Raw genomic sequence first — 14,114 nt, 5'->3', positions numbered from 1 at the left:
GGTGTGTGCGTGTGCGTGTACAATCAATAGAAAAGTTCTCCGATGACTCGGCAGGGGGGAGGAGTCTGGGTACAATCAGCAGGGGGGAGGAGTCTGGGTACAGGGCTGCTGTTAATGGTGGTGGACTCGGTGGAGGACTATGAACATCTGGGCGTCCGCATTGATGAAATAGTTTAATGTAATACATTAATAAAAAGCAGTTATCTTTCATCAGGTCTTTATTAGTTGCAGACACAAAAACAAGAAGAAAAAGAAGACGCGAACAGGACGTAGCTAGGCTACCTAGCGACTCAATCTCAGCAGGGCGTGGCCTTCCTGTTCCAGAAATAGGCCCGACTCATCGATTCACAAAACTACAGGCCAGCTACTTCCTACAAAACCAAAGTAAGGCAACGTGGAGCCGAAGAAGAAGTGGACAATGTTACACGGTAACCATCCTAAAGTAACGCCGTCCGGGGCTTCACTCAAGAGTAACGATGTTCCAGCTCAAGATGGTCAACGCTGATCAGGACATCAAACTACATCCAACTACATCCAACGCTGCCAACCACTAACCATCAGATCAGCCAGCTCAATCGTGGAGAAGTCCTCCAGATGAATGATGGAGAACCGAGGCGGAGACCAGAACCTGGACCCGGAAAGCAGATGAGCCGGTCCCCTAGAGGGACTTGCGCTGCCGCTCCATGAAGGACATGGAGTCGTCCCCCGTCCTAGAGGGACTTGCGCTGCCGCTTCATGAAGGACATGGAGTAGTCCCCCGCCGGCGTGCTCTTCTGCCTCTTCCTCTGCACCTGCGACTGCGCCGTGAGCTGCAGCTTGATGGCGCTGGAGTTCACCTTGGCGGCACACAGCAGCCCTTTCATGCCTTTCATCTTCTCACTCTGAAACACGACGACGGGGCCGTCCGGGAACGCCGCCGCATGCTGCTGGGGGGAGGGGGAGGAGTCGGGGCTGGGCGACTTGGGCTTCCCTTCGGCGTCTCCGGCCCGGCAGGCCTGGGGGGGGCGTCGTCGGGAGCCCGCCTCCCCCACCTTCTTGGGAGGCTGGTTAGACGGGGAGGCGGGCGCAGCGAGGGGGGGGGAGCTCTGCTCATCCAGCTTGGACTCTCTGCGGGGGCCTCGTCGGCGGCCCTCGCGGGGGTCGTCGCTGGACTGGTCGTCGTCATCCTGGGGCTCCGCCTCTCTGGTGATGATGGACACCTTTTGACGCACCTTTGGAATGACAGGCCTCAGTTTCAGCCTCGACGGGCGGCGCGTCCACCGGCGGCGTCCCGGCGTCCTTACCTGAGCGTCGAAGCGACTCAGGGACTGGACCAGGTAGGTGGCCCACCCCACGTGAAGGACCGGGGTGGGGCTGCCCTCCTCCCATTTGCAGATCCCGTCGTAGAAACGCAGCAGGTGGGCGAAGCAGTGGGAGTCCTGCAGCGCCGAGAGGGCTGCTGCCTGCTTGGGCTGCTCCTGGAAGACACGCGCGGAATCCGTTACGCCATCCGTTACACGCGCGGAATCCGTTACGCCATCCGTTACACGCGAGGAATCCGTTACACGTGCGGAATCCGTTACGTCACCCGTTACACGCGCGGAATCCGTTACGTCACCCGTTACACGCGAGGAATCCGTTACGCCATCCGTTACACGTGCGGAATCCGTTACGCCATCCGTTACACGTGCGGAATCCGTTACGCCATCCGTTACACGCGAGGAATCCGTTACGTCACCCGTTACACGCGCGGAATCCGTTACGTCACCCGTTACACGCGCGGAATCCGTTACGTCACCCGTTACACGCGCGGAATCCGTTACACGCGAGGAATCCGTTACGTCACCCGTTACACGCGAGGAATCCGTTACGTCACCTGTTGCACGCGAGGAATCCGTTACGTCACCCGTTGCACGCGCGGAATCCGTTACGTCACCCGTTACACGCGCGGAATCCGTTACGTCACCCGTTACACGCGAGGAATCCGTTACGTCACCCGTTGCACGCGAGGAATCCGTTACGTCACCCGTTACACGCGAGGAATCCGTCACGAGTAAAATACTACCTCGTCAAGACAGAACCTACAGAATCTTAGCAATTACTACGAAAGAAAACTCATTCTCAGCGTTTGTTCCGAGGACATCAAAAAGATTGGGGACATTTTATTGTTTAAAGGGGACGTATTATGAATTAGACACACCCCCTCCGCCTGATTGCGCTCCGCACGTCAACACTCTCCATCTGTTTGAGACAGAAAAGAGGGACGTTGTCCTGCAGCATCTGTTTGAGACAGAAATGAGGGACGCTGCCCTGCAGCACCTGAGACAGAAACGAGGGACGCTGTCCTGCAGCATCTGTTTGGGACAGACAAGAGGGACGCTGTCCTGCAGGGACATGATCTTTGAGCGTTCCTGTTCACATCGTTGGAAGACAGAATGAAACATATTTTGGTTTTTCTTTTTATTGATTGATTCTGAAGTTACTTCATAATAACCTGAAGTTATAATCCAAAGGACGTGACCTAATCTCTGCAGGAGAACTGGATTAGTTTATTCCACTTGGAAAAGGAAATGAACCGATGAGACGGGAGTCTGTCCTCACCTTGTCCGTCCCGTCTCCCTCCCCCAGGCTCTCTGCAGCAGCGGACGTCTCCTTCAGCAGAGTCGGGATCACGTCGTTGGCAATGTCAAAGAACTCCTTGTAGATCTCCTCGTCCTCTCGGAAATAGTTATACCTGCAGGAGAAGAGCACCAAGGAGACGTTCCACAGGTCAGGACTCGGAATGTTGTGATCTGGAACAGAGCTTCACTCTGCGTGGACATGGACACGTCCTCTGAGACGAAGCCGAGAACAAAGAACAGGAAGAGGAAGAGGGAACGTGGCCCGCTGCTGTTCTTAGCTTCAGATGCTACATGGACGGGGAACAAAGACTTGTTCCGGGTTCAGGTCTCTTTGATACGGATCCCGGCACAGGAGGGGTGAAAGGGTCTGGAGTCTATCCCAGCTTGCTATGGGCGAGAGGCGGGGTACAGCCTTTTAATCCAGGGTTCTAGTCATTTAAGGGTTAGGGTTAGCCTTTTAATCCAGGGTTCTAGTCTTTTAATCCCGGGTTCTAGTCATTTAAGGGTTAGGGTTAGCCTTTTAATCCAGGGTTCTAGTCATTTAAGGGTTAGGGTTAGCCTTTTAATCCAGGGTTCTAGTCTTTTAATCCCGGGTTCTAGTCTTGAAGGCTTCATTAACTCGTTTTCCAGCTGCCTCTTATTCTGCAGAGCGGACTTGGTGCACGAGTCGCCTGTTGATGAACCATGTTTTAAGTCTGACTCCTCTCCAGATTAACGGGCGAACGTTACGCCGGATAAAATCCTGTCGTTTCTTAAAATCAAACAACCGTCGGACTGTTATAATCAATACATCTGAAGTTATATAAATGACTCGGTCTCTATGCGGCCGGCGGCCCAGCACATCTACTGCCATCTAGTGGAGAACCAATAGACTGCTGTGGCGATGCCGACAGCGTTGAAGTAAATCAGCATTAAATACAACAAAGTTTATTCTGTAAATGATTAGTATCGTTTTACTAAACCTGCTCCATTGTAGAAAGACGTTATTTATAAATCAGCTAAACTACCCGTTTCCATAGAAACGAGCACGTCGAGTTTAACCCCTCGTGATCCTTCCTGGTGTTCACGTTCACGAATAAACCCCAGACGAGTCGCAAACGCGTCGAATCGGCACCGACTCACTCCTGCATGACGTGCGCTGCCTCGGCCCAGCACCGGAGAGCCTCGTGCACGTTCCTGTGTCTGTAGTGAAACCCCGCCAGGTACATGTACGGGTAGATGTGCTCGTTGTTGTAGTACTTCTGAGCAGAAGCGACGGCCTGGGGGCGACAGAGAGGAACGATGAGTACACACACACACACACCTTACAGGTACTTAAACTCGGGCGTAGTAGTTCTGCCTCTGGAAGGCCTTCTGGTTGAGGGTTGTACACATCGATGTACTCCACCACCACTGGCGTGTCCCATCACTTACGGACACGATGATGATGCAGACATCATCATCATCAACGGAAACAGAATCCATGCTACCAACGTGAGCTTGTGGAAGAGTTTCATGCCACAGGTCACCATGGCAACAGGACTCAAGCTCTCTCCTGCTTTGTTTTAGCTCTTTTGAAGAAGCCCCACAGATCATCATCTTCATCTTCATCACCCAGCCCGGACACGGCGGCGTCTTCCCAACACTCGCCTTGAGGTGAATTTTCAAGGGGTTTTCAATAGTTGCAATCGGATCCTGGTCTTCAAGATCCGCTAGCGTGCCCAAGGCCATCGGGTACCTCGTGCACAGAACAGGAAGAGACGAGCAAGTCAACAAACGCACGTCCTGTAGGATCCGTCCCGTCGACCAACCAGCGCTCACCTGTCCAGGTCGCCGCGCTCATACAGCAACCAGAGGAGCTTCTGCTCAAACGGACAGAGAGAAGACATCCGGTGAGACCTCGGCTCATTTTAGCATCCCCAACCCGGGACACAGAAACGGCCATTTTGTAGCATCGGTCCAAGAGTGTTTCATGTTTTTCATCACTTTCCACACAAAACAAAGCAGAGCTCTAGAACATTTGAACCAGAACTACCGGCGGCCTGTTTGAGGAACTTTTTATTCTATTTTTTTCCACGTTGAGATTTAATTTAGGCTCATTCTACGAGTGGGATTTCAAACGAGCATTTCTGGGGCATGATGCCAAAAAAAATATTTATTTCACCAAATATTATGCTCATTTGCCGCTAGAGACGTGGAGTGAATGCTAACGAGGCACGGCTAACGAGCTACGGCTAACGAGCTACGGCTAACGAGCTACGGCTAACGAGGCAACTGCTGGCGATCCATTAAAAGCTGCTTAGAATGAAAATACGATTATTACACTATTCTTTGTAAACCACTGAGAACCCAGGATCTCTTCTGGATCAACACCAAAATGTAATCCTCCGGTTCCGGTAACATTCCTAACATTTCCAGAAACCTTCTTGAAGGTCTGCGTGTACCCGTTTGAGTTCTCCCATCCCACCCAGTGGCTGCCCCTCCTCCGCTTCCCCTCGGCGCGGTGGTTGAACGCGCCCCCCGCCCACCCACCTGCTGCAGCCGGAGCAGCTCAGAGCTGTCGGTGTGAAGGTCCAGAGACGGGTTGATGGCACAAACCATGAAGGCCACCTCCATGTTTCTGTCACACTTCATGTAGGACCCCTTCAGGTACAGCCAGCTCTGAGGGAAACACGACGCACACGGCAACATGAAGGCTTCTTTGTTGTAGCAACGCTCCCCGGAAACCCCCCCCGGGACCCCCCCGGGCCACACCTTCTCACTGACTCCGACTGTGACCGTCTGTCCTCGTCGGTCCTCGTTGCCCTTTCCATGCCACGTGACTTCGGCCGTCTCCTCGCCGTCTTTCCCAAACAGGACCCAGGCGTGGTCCTCAGACAACGCCAGGTGGACGTCCTTGAGACCGAGAACCTGACAGGCCGCTACCACAGCAAAGGCCACTCCGGAGCTGTCCAGTTTGGTGCCTGTTTCGGGTGGAACAAACAGATGTGTGTCCGCACGGCGTCGCTGATCGTAGACGGACGACATTTAAATGGTCCCACCAGTGATGAGGCTGAAGAGGGACTGGATGTGGGCCCGGTCCTTGAAGTACGAGCGGCTCAGACTGTTCCAGATGACATCCGACACCTTCTTCACCAGCTCCCGACTGGACCCTGCAGCAGTCCTGCGGTACTGGGACAAGTCCACAGCCCCGCGGATCTGGGCGGTGAAACGTTCGTAGAGAGCCGAAATCACGCCCAGCTCCACGGTGGGGAAGCACGAGGTGGGACAGTCCGGCTCCAGCGGCTCAAAGCGGACCCCGGGAACGTTCACCGGGACGACTCGGTTCACGGCCAGGAAGTGCTCGACGAAGCCCAGGATGAGGGAGAGGAGCGCCAGGTCCGGCTCGGGTTTGTGAAGCTCCGCCTCAAACAGCTGGACCACAGCGTCAATCCCTCTCAGGGGGAAGTGCTTCCTCTGAGCAGAGTGCAAACCCATGTCCTCCAGCGCCAAGGGACGGAGACGATGTCCTGAGCTGCAGCAAAGGGAGAGGAGAGTCAGCTCGATGGCGCAGGAAGACATGGACACCGAATAAAGGTAGAGGACAGTCAACGGACACCGAATAAAGGTAGAGGACAGTCAATGGACACCAAATAAAGGTAGAGGACAGTCAACGGAGCAGGAAGACATGGACACCGAATAAAGGTAGAGGACAGTCAATGGACACCAAATAAAGGTAGAGGACAGTCAACGGCGCAGGAAGACATGTTGGATGCAGGTTGGGCGACACGCTGAGTGACGACGTTGACGTAGAACCCAAGACGAGTCTCAAATAGCATCAATGCTGCTAACAAACCGGCTAACTGAATAGCGCTGTGGTGGGCGGGGCTGTCTCAATGCTACATGCGCGCACAGCATGCTAGCCTGATCAAAGGAAACACGGATCCCCCAAACCGGACCGCGTCCCGGGAGCAGCGAAAACACGAAGCCCCCGAACCGGACCGCGTCCCGGGAGCAGCGCGAACACGAAGCCCCCAAACCGGACCGTGTCCCGGGGAGCAGCGCGAACACGAAGCCCCCAAACCGGACCGCGTCCCGGGAGCAGCGCAAACACGAAGCCCCCGAACCGGACCGCGTCCCGGGAGCAGCGCAAACACGAAGCCCCCGAACCGGACCGCGTCCCGGGGAGCAGCGCGAACACGAAGCCCCCAAACCGGACCGCGTCCCGGGGAGCAGCGAAAACACGAAGCCCCCGAACCGGACCGCGTCCCGGGAGCAGCGCGAACACGAAGCCCCCAAACCGGACCGCGTCCCGGGAGCAGCGCGAACACGAAGCCCCCAAACCGGACCGCGTCCCGGGAGCAGCGCAAACACGAACCCCCCAAACCGGACCGCGTCCCGGGAGCAGCGCAAACACGAAGCCCCCAAACCGGACCGCGTCCCGGGAGCAGCGCGAACACGAAGCCCCCAAACCGGACCGCGTCCCGGGGAGCAGCGGTCTGCTTTAAGCTAGCTAACGCTAACAGCTAGCGCGCTGCTAGTTAGCTACACTCCTAACTGTTGAATAAAGAGGACATTTTATCATTCTGCGGAAACGCGGAATCTTCGTGTCCCGCAGAGCGTTTCATTTTCAGCTCTTACCTGCGCACAACGTGAGCCCGTGCGTGAGAGAGCGCGCACCCGTTAGCTCAGCGGCAGCCACATGTTTCTGTTTGCGTTCTCCTTTTGCCGCGCAGTTCAGTCGGCCCGCGAGGGACATGGCAGCGTTACGTTCAGTATCTGCGTAGAACGTACGTAACCTACGTAGGTACGTAAGTATTTCTTCTTCGTCTTCTTTTCTTCGTTGTGGCGTCGTGATTGGTCCACTAAGTCACGTGGGCGTATTAGACGAAAAGGTCGCCAAATCGCCAAATAAAAACCTGAAATTAAACTGAAGCAAGGATATATAAATATAATATAATTTATTTATATAGTTTAATTAAATTATTAACAAATAAATGAAGGAATAAATACACACAGAATATATAAACAACACTAACTAACATACTGTAGCGTCCGTCAGACACTGAAAGAAGAACACGGTGGATCTCACAAAGAGCATTCCATCCATCCATCCATCCATCCATCCATCCATGCATCCATCCATCCATGCATCCATCCATCCATGCATCCATCCATCCATCCATCCATCCATCATCCATGCATCGATCCATCCATCCATCCATCCATCCATCCATCCATGCATCCATCCATGCATCCATCCATCCATGCATCCATCCATCCATTCATCCATCCATCTATCCATCCACCCACCCATCCATCCACCTATCCATCCATCCATCCATCCATCCATCCATGCATCCATCAATCCATCCATCCATCCATCCATCCATCCATCCATCCATCCATCCATCTTCCACCGCTGATCCTGGGCCGGGTCGCGACGGCAACAGCCTGAGCAGGGATTTCCAGATTTCCTTCCCCCCAGACACCTAATCCAGCTTCACCTAATCCAGCATCACCTAATCCAGCTCCACCTAATCCAGCATCACCTAATCCATCTCCACCTAATCCAGCTCCACCTAATCCAGCTCCACCTAATCCAGCATCACCTAATCCAGCATCACCTAATCCAGCTCCACCTAATCCAGCTCCACCTAATCAAGCTCCACCTAATCCAGCTCCACCTAATCCAGCTCCACCTAATCCAGCATCACCTAATCCAGCTCCACCTAATCCAGCTCCACCTAATCCAGCTCCACCAAATCCAGCATCACCTAATCCAGCTCCACCTAATCCAGCTCCACCTAATCCAGCTCCACCTAATCCAGCTCCACCAAATCCAGCATCACCTAATCCAGCTCCACCTAATCCAGCTCCACCTAATCCAGCTCCACCTACTCCAGCTCTTCTTGGGGGCCCCGAGGCGTACATTTGTGATTCTGTAAAGTGATTACAAAATTATTTTCTTATAAATAGGGCTGTGCGATAATTTAATCTTGTTGATAAAACGTCAACATTCGGGTTGGTAAACTTTATATTTGTAGCAATGAAAGTAATATTTAGTAAAAATATGTTAATGATTTTAGAACCAGACATATAAAGTAAAATGTAGGAGTTTATATATGTATATATATATATATATATATACATACAGTATATATATATATATATATATACAGTATATATATCAGAGTTATGGCTTAAAGCAGGTAAAGCGAGTGGTTTTAGGAGTTTTCAACCTCCGGAAGTCAACCAAAGTAGCACTAATAATTAATCTGGTACCGTATTGGCCCGGATATAACACGGTGTTTTTTGCATTGAAATTAGGCTGAAAAAGTCGGGTCGTGTTATATTCGGGGTCTAGACATTATACCCATCCTGAACACTAGATGGCGCCAGATATCGTTACAACTAATGGTGAACTGAACTCCCCAGGCCAAAGCGAACGCCTGTCATTATTTTATTGCAATGTTTTTCCTTATTCATATGTGGTGAGATGTGTCTGTGTGGATGTGTGTGTGTGTGTGTGTGTGCGCGCGTCCAGCTGGGGCGTGTCCCGCCGGAGCGAGCGAGTGTGTGTGAGAGATAAAGAGAGAGAGTGAGCGAGCAGCAACAGAGAGAACTCTGAGACAGAGATATGCGAGCGGTAGGAGGAAACGGAGTTTTGTTTAACAGTGCAAGTAAAATAAAGCAGCTTCAGTGATTCAGCACGTCTGGCCGGCGTCCATCTTGTGTTGCTGCGCTTCAGCCTTCGTCCCCAGCGTCTGGAAGTTAACCCCGGAGGCGCTGGAGAACAACGATCCCCCCAGTCTGACTTAGTTAGGTAAAGTTGGCTCGATATTCACAGATTCGGACTTCCGGCATCAATAGCTCCTTAATAAAACGTCATCAAGATACAAACTATGCTTCTTTCGCATCGTTTTAAGGTAGACAATGTACTACAACCGCACTTTTATCAAAAGTAGCTGTCTATCGAACGGCAGAAATAGAATTGCTGTTTTCGCGGAGCTGGCTGGGCGACGAGTGTTAAGGGACCGTCTGCAAATAGCAAAACTGCTGCAACAGTGAAGAAAGACACAACACAATATTCAATAACTTCACCTATAGACACTGTACTGTCACCAAAATCACCGCAGACATCAACTGGGCCCTGCTCATCATACTACACCACGTGTATTTTCATTTTTACCATTTTTTAAAAAAAATATTAATTTTTATAAGTTAATATCCTCAATAGCTTTACAGTTATGCACTGCTTACCCACCATACTTACTGTACTTATCAACCACCCCTTCGTGATCTTACTACAAGTCGTGGATTTTCATTTTTACCATTTAAATTTTTTTTTATTAATTTTTATAAGTTGATATCCTCAATAGCTTTACAGTTATCCACTGCTCACCCACCATACTTACTGTACTTATCAAGCACCCCTTCGTGATCTTACTACAAGTCGTGGATTTTCATTTTTACCATTTTCTAAATTTTTTATGAATTTCTTTTATATTGCATACGCTTAGCAGGCTCTGTCCACGGTCCTGAACCAAGTCGACCCTTGTGTCACAGAGGGAGAAAGCACAGCCCTCCAGTAAAGTTAATAATCGGACATTTCTTCAGGTAATACATTATTTAAAATAATGAATTTCCTCATATTGGCAGTTTTGTGTTAGTAAATGTGAATAACATTTGTTCAGGTCTGAAATTTGACAACTGTCTGTCTGGTGCTCAGAAAAGAACTGTCCAAAATGTCCAGAAAACGAAGGAACTGATAATGGACTTCAGGAAAGACAGGCCAGCCCACGCCCACCTCTTCATCGATGGAGTATGTGTTGAAACCGTCTCCACCTTCAGGTTTCTGGGCGGCACCCACATCTCCAGCTCATTATCCTGGTCTCCTAACACAAAGACCTTGGTGAAGAAGGCCCAGCAGAGGCTTCACTTCCTCCGTGTCCTCAGGAGGAACAACTTGGACCAGAAGCTGATGCTGGCCTTCTATCACTGTTCAGTGGAGAGTGTACTGACTTACTGCCTAACTAACTGGCTTCTCTGTGGAGAACAGTAAATCAGTGCTGACGGTCATCAGCCGTCCTCTGCCCTCCGTGGAGGACATCGCAAAATCTCGCAGCCACAACAGATCCTTCACACCCCACCCATCATCCCTTTGACCTGTTGCCCTCTGTACGGCGCTACAGGTCAATCCTATCCCGCACCACCATACTGTCTCACAGCTTTTTCCCATGGGCAATACGGACATTGAATAACAACTGAAACAATCGTCTTCACATGGATTCATTTTCCTAAACACTGTGTGATTACGGCAATAACTTCATCCTTGATCTCTCCTTTGTATTTTACTTTTGCGCCTTACTGATTTTTGCACTGTACAGAGCCTGTTTAATTTAATTGCATGACAATAAAGTCCTATTCTATTTTATTCCATTTTAATTCTATTCTAAAGCATTACAGAAAGGTAAATGTGGTTATTCTTCTAATCATATCATCAATCAATCATCTTTTGTGATTTTTAGAAGGTTTTCTAATCCAAAACCTTCTAAAAATCACAAAACATGAATTAGAATTAGAACAATTGTTTCAGTTGTTATTCAATGTCCGTATTGCCCATGGGAAAAAGCTGTGAGACAGTATGGTGGTGCGGGATCTAAAAAAATTTAGAAAATGGTAAAAATGAAAATCCACGACTTGTAGTAAGATCACGAAGGGGTGCTTGATAAGTACAGTAAGTATGGTGGGTGAGCAGTGGATAACTGTAAAGCTATTGAGGATATCAACTTATAAAAATTAATAAATAAAACTTTAAATGGTAAAAATGAAAATCCACGACTTGTAGTAAGATCACGAAGGGGTGGTTGATAAGTACAGTAAGTATGGTGGGTGAGCAGTGCATAACTGTAAAGCTATTGAGGATATTAACTTATAAAAATTAATATTTTTTTTAAAAAATGGTAAAAATGAAAATCCACGACTTGTAGTAAGATCAGGAGGGGGTGGTTGATAAGTACAGTAAGTATGGCGGGTGAGCAGTGCATAACTGTAAAGCTATTAAGGATATTAACTTATAAAAATTAATATATATTTTAAAAGGTCAAAATGAAAATACACGTGGTGTAGTATGATGAGCAGGGCCCAGTTGATGTCTGCGGTGATTTTGGTGACAGTACAGTGTCTATAGGTGAAGTTATTGAATATTGTGTTGTGTCTTTCTTCACTGTTGCAGCAGTTTTGCCATTTGCAGACGGTCCCTTAACACTCGTTGCTCAGCCAGCTCCGCGTCCACACCGATGTTATTTCTGTATTTTTAAAGACAGCTACTTTTGATAAAAGTGCGGTTGTAGTACATTGTCTACCTTAAAACGATGCGAAAGAAGCATAGTTTGTATCTTGATGACGTTTTATTAAGGAGCTATTGATGCCGGAAGTCCGAATCTGGGAATATCGAGCCAACTTTACCTAACTGTTAGAGTTCACTTTGATGGTTCATGCAGTTATTGCAATTTTGTTGTTTTATCACAGTAGATTGGTTTATTTACATTTTAAAAACCAGAAGCCATTCATTTACAAATGTGATTGCGCTTTAGTTCACATATTTAAATGTTCAGATATTAAGATGTGAGACAGTTTTTGCATGATTTGAATGTGGCAAAATAACATGCTTTTTCTCTCGAATTTATTGTTATAATCATTTGTTTCAGATGTACTGTAATTATTTTCTGTATAAAAATTGAAATTGGTGTTCAAAAAGTATTTTCTCAAACTTGAGTCTTGAAAAAGAGGGGGTCGTATTATATCCGGGGTCGTGTTATATTCGGGCCAATACGGTAATTGGATCATCTTATTTGTGACTGTCTATTGAACCAGAGATGGAGTGAAATTTAAATCAACTTCAATAATGACCTTGTCAGTTATATAAATTCTCCTAACGACCTCATCATTCTGAGATTTCCAGACTTTTCCGCCTCCTCATATTGGGCTTGTTCAGCAACCACTTCCCGCCTGTTTTCCTCTTGGACTATTTTTCACGTTGCTCTTCACGTTTTATAGGTCGACTCACTGGAATACTTTGAAATTCAAACATTCAGCTTGTGAGTGTTATTGGAGCACAAATCAAAACTTTATTTCTTTGGTAACATTTTTCTGGAATGTGTCGGTGTCATATAGAGAAAATCAAATGACCAAAAATAGCCACTTGCTGATAAAAATAGCCTCGGTGTTGTCGCAGAGGTTCTTTCTGCGGATTCGTCTTCATTGTCCCGGGGACTGAGCATTCCCTTTCCTTTTTTGGTCAGGGAACTTTCACCGGATTGTTCGTCGGTTTGGATGCCAGCTCCAGCTTCACCATTGCACGCTTCATGAAGCGCAGAAAGATTAAAGTTCTCCCTTTTACTTGATTTGAAATTGTGGGGTGAGGAATAACTTTGTATTTCAACTTAGCTGGCATCACGGACTTGGTAAAGTTTTTTATTGGTTCGTTCTCCCTTTCAAAGACAACAGACAGTGTTCCCCGATGCGACGTGCTTCCGTTCACGCCCCCCAGCGTAGCTCACGAGTCACAGGAATGGCCGCCGCATTGCGAAGGTCGTCACGCAAAGCCGCTTCCGGAGGGAAGGACTCGAGCGGTGTTAGGGTCTAGCCCACCCCTGGCCTAGCCGCTACTGAACCACGGGATCCGAGCCGCTTGATGTTCAGAGTGATGATTTGGGGGTCCGTGTCTTCTGCTGGTGTCGGTCCATGTTTTTTTATTCCATTCCAAGGTCAATGCAGCGGTCAACCGGGAGCGTTCAGAGCAAGTCCTGCTTCTGTCTGCTGAGAAACGTTACAGAGAAGCTGATTTATTTTCTCCGGCATCTGCCCAAAGTACTCGGAACCGGTCCATAATGTCACTGTTTGATGAGCAACATGACTCAAAAAGTTACAGACGGATCTTGATGAAATAGTTCGGAAATGTTTGGAATGTTATCAGGAACAGATGGAAACATTTTGGTGATGAACCAGAAGAGATCCTGGATTCTGGATCCCTTTGAAGTTTCAACCTTTGTTCCTCAGTATCTCGGTTGATTATTGACTGGTGTTTATGGAATTTGACACAATCATGTAGGGCAGGTGTCTCTATCTCACCACCGAATTTCGTTCGGATCAGATCCGGAGTGTGGATATTGTCTCAATAGAAATAAATCCGGATTTTCCCATTTACTTATAATGGAGGCTTTTTTTTTTTTTTTAAATAAAAATCATATCTTGTAAAATACGCATTCAATTCACCAGAATGAGGTCAGTAATAAATATAACATTTTAACATTAAACCCATTTATGGTTTCAAAACCACCTTCTGGTGCTGATCCAGATCACCATGTGGACGGTGTAGATCCAGTTAGGAGGGGAACGAGCTGCTTGGAGGAGGTCTGTGCTCTGAGGGCTGTTCTAGTTTTCTTTGATATTAATGTGTACTGGTAAAACTACGATTACTCCCATCATTTGAATTCTACATATTTGTTGTATTTCTAGTATTATGTCTGGTCTTTTATCCAAATGATTATG

General features: G+C 48.4%; 1 protein-coding gene across 1 annotated transcript; it reads right to left on the bottom strand.

Moving 5' to 3' along the window:
• Window positions 1-208: 208 nt before the first annotated feature.
• Window positions 209-7,285, bottom strand: men1 (multiple endocrine neoplasia I). Its single transcript, XM_068755786.1, has 10 exons — window positions 7,200-7,285; window positions 5,621-6,093; window positions 5,334-5,542; window positions 5,112-5,240; window positions 4,401-4,441; window positions 4,230-4,317; window positions 3,723-3,859; window positions 2,581-2,713; window positions 1,284-1,457; window positions 209-1,211 (listed from the first exon to the last, which is right to left on the bottom strand). Exons 2-10 carry the CDS (start codon window positions 6,054-6,056, stop codon window positions 711-713), a joined length of 1,848 nt encoding a protein of 615 aa, XP_068611887.1. The 5' UTR covers window positions 6,057-6,093; window positions 7,200-7,285; the 3' UTR covers window positions 209-710.
• Window positions 7,286-14,114: the final 6,829 nt, after the last annotated feature.

Source organism: Brachionichthys hirsutus, chromosome 23, assembly GCF_040956055.1.
Source record: "Brachionichthys hirsutus isolate HB-005 chromosome 23, CSIRO-AGI_Bhir_v1, whole genome shotgun sequence".
Taxonomy (NCBI): Eukaryota; Metazoa; Chordata; class Actinopteri; order Lophiiformes; family Brachionichthyidae; genus Brachionichthys; species Brachionichthys hirsutus.
Note: the sequence above shows the minus strand (reverse complement) of the source record. Positions and strands in the feature narration are given on the sequence as shown.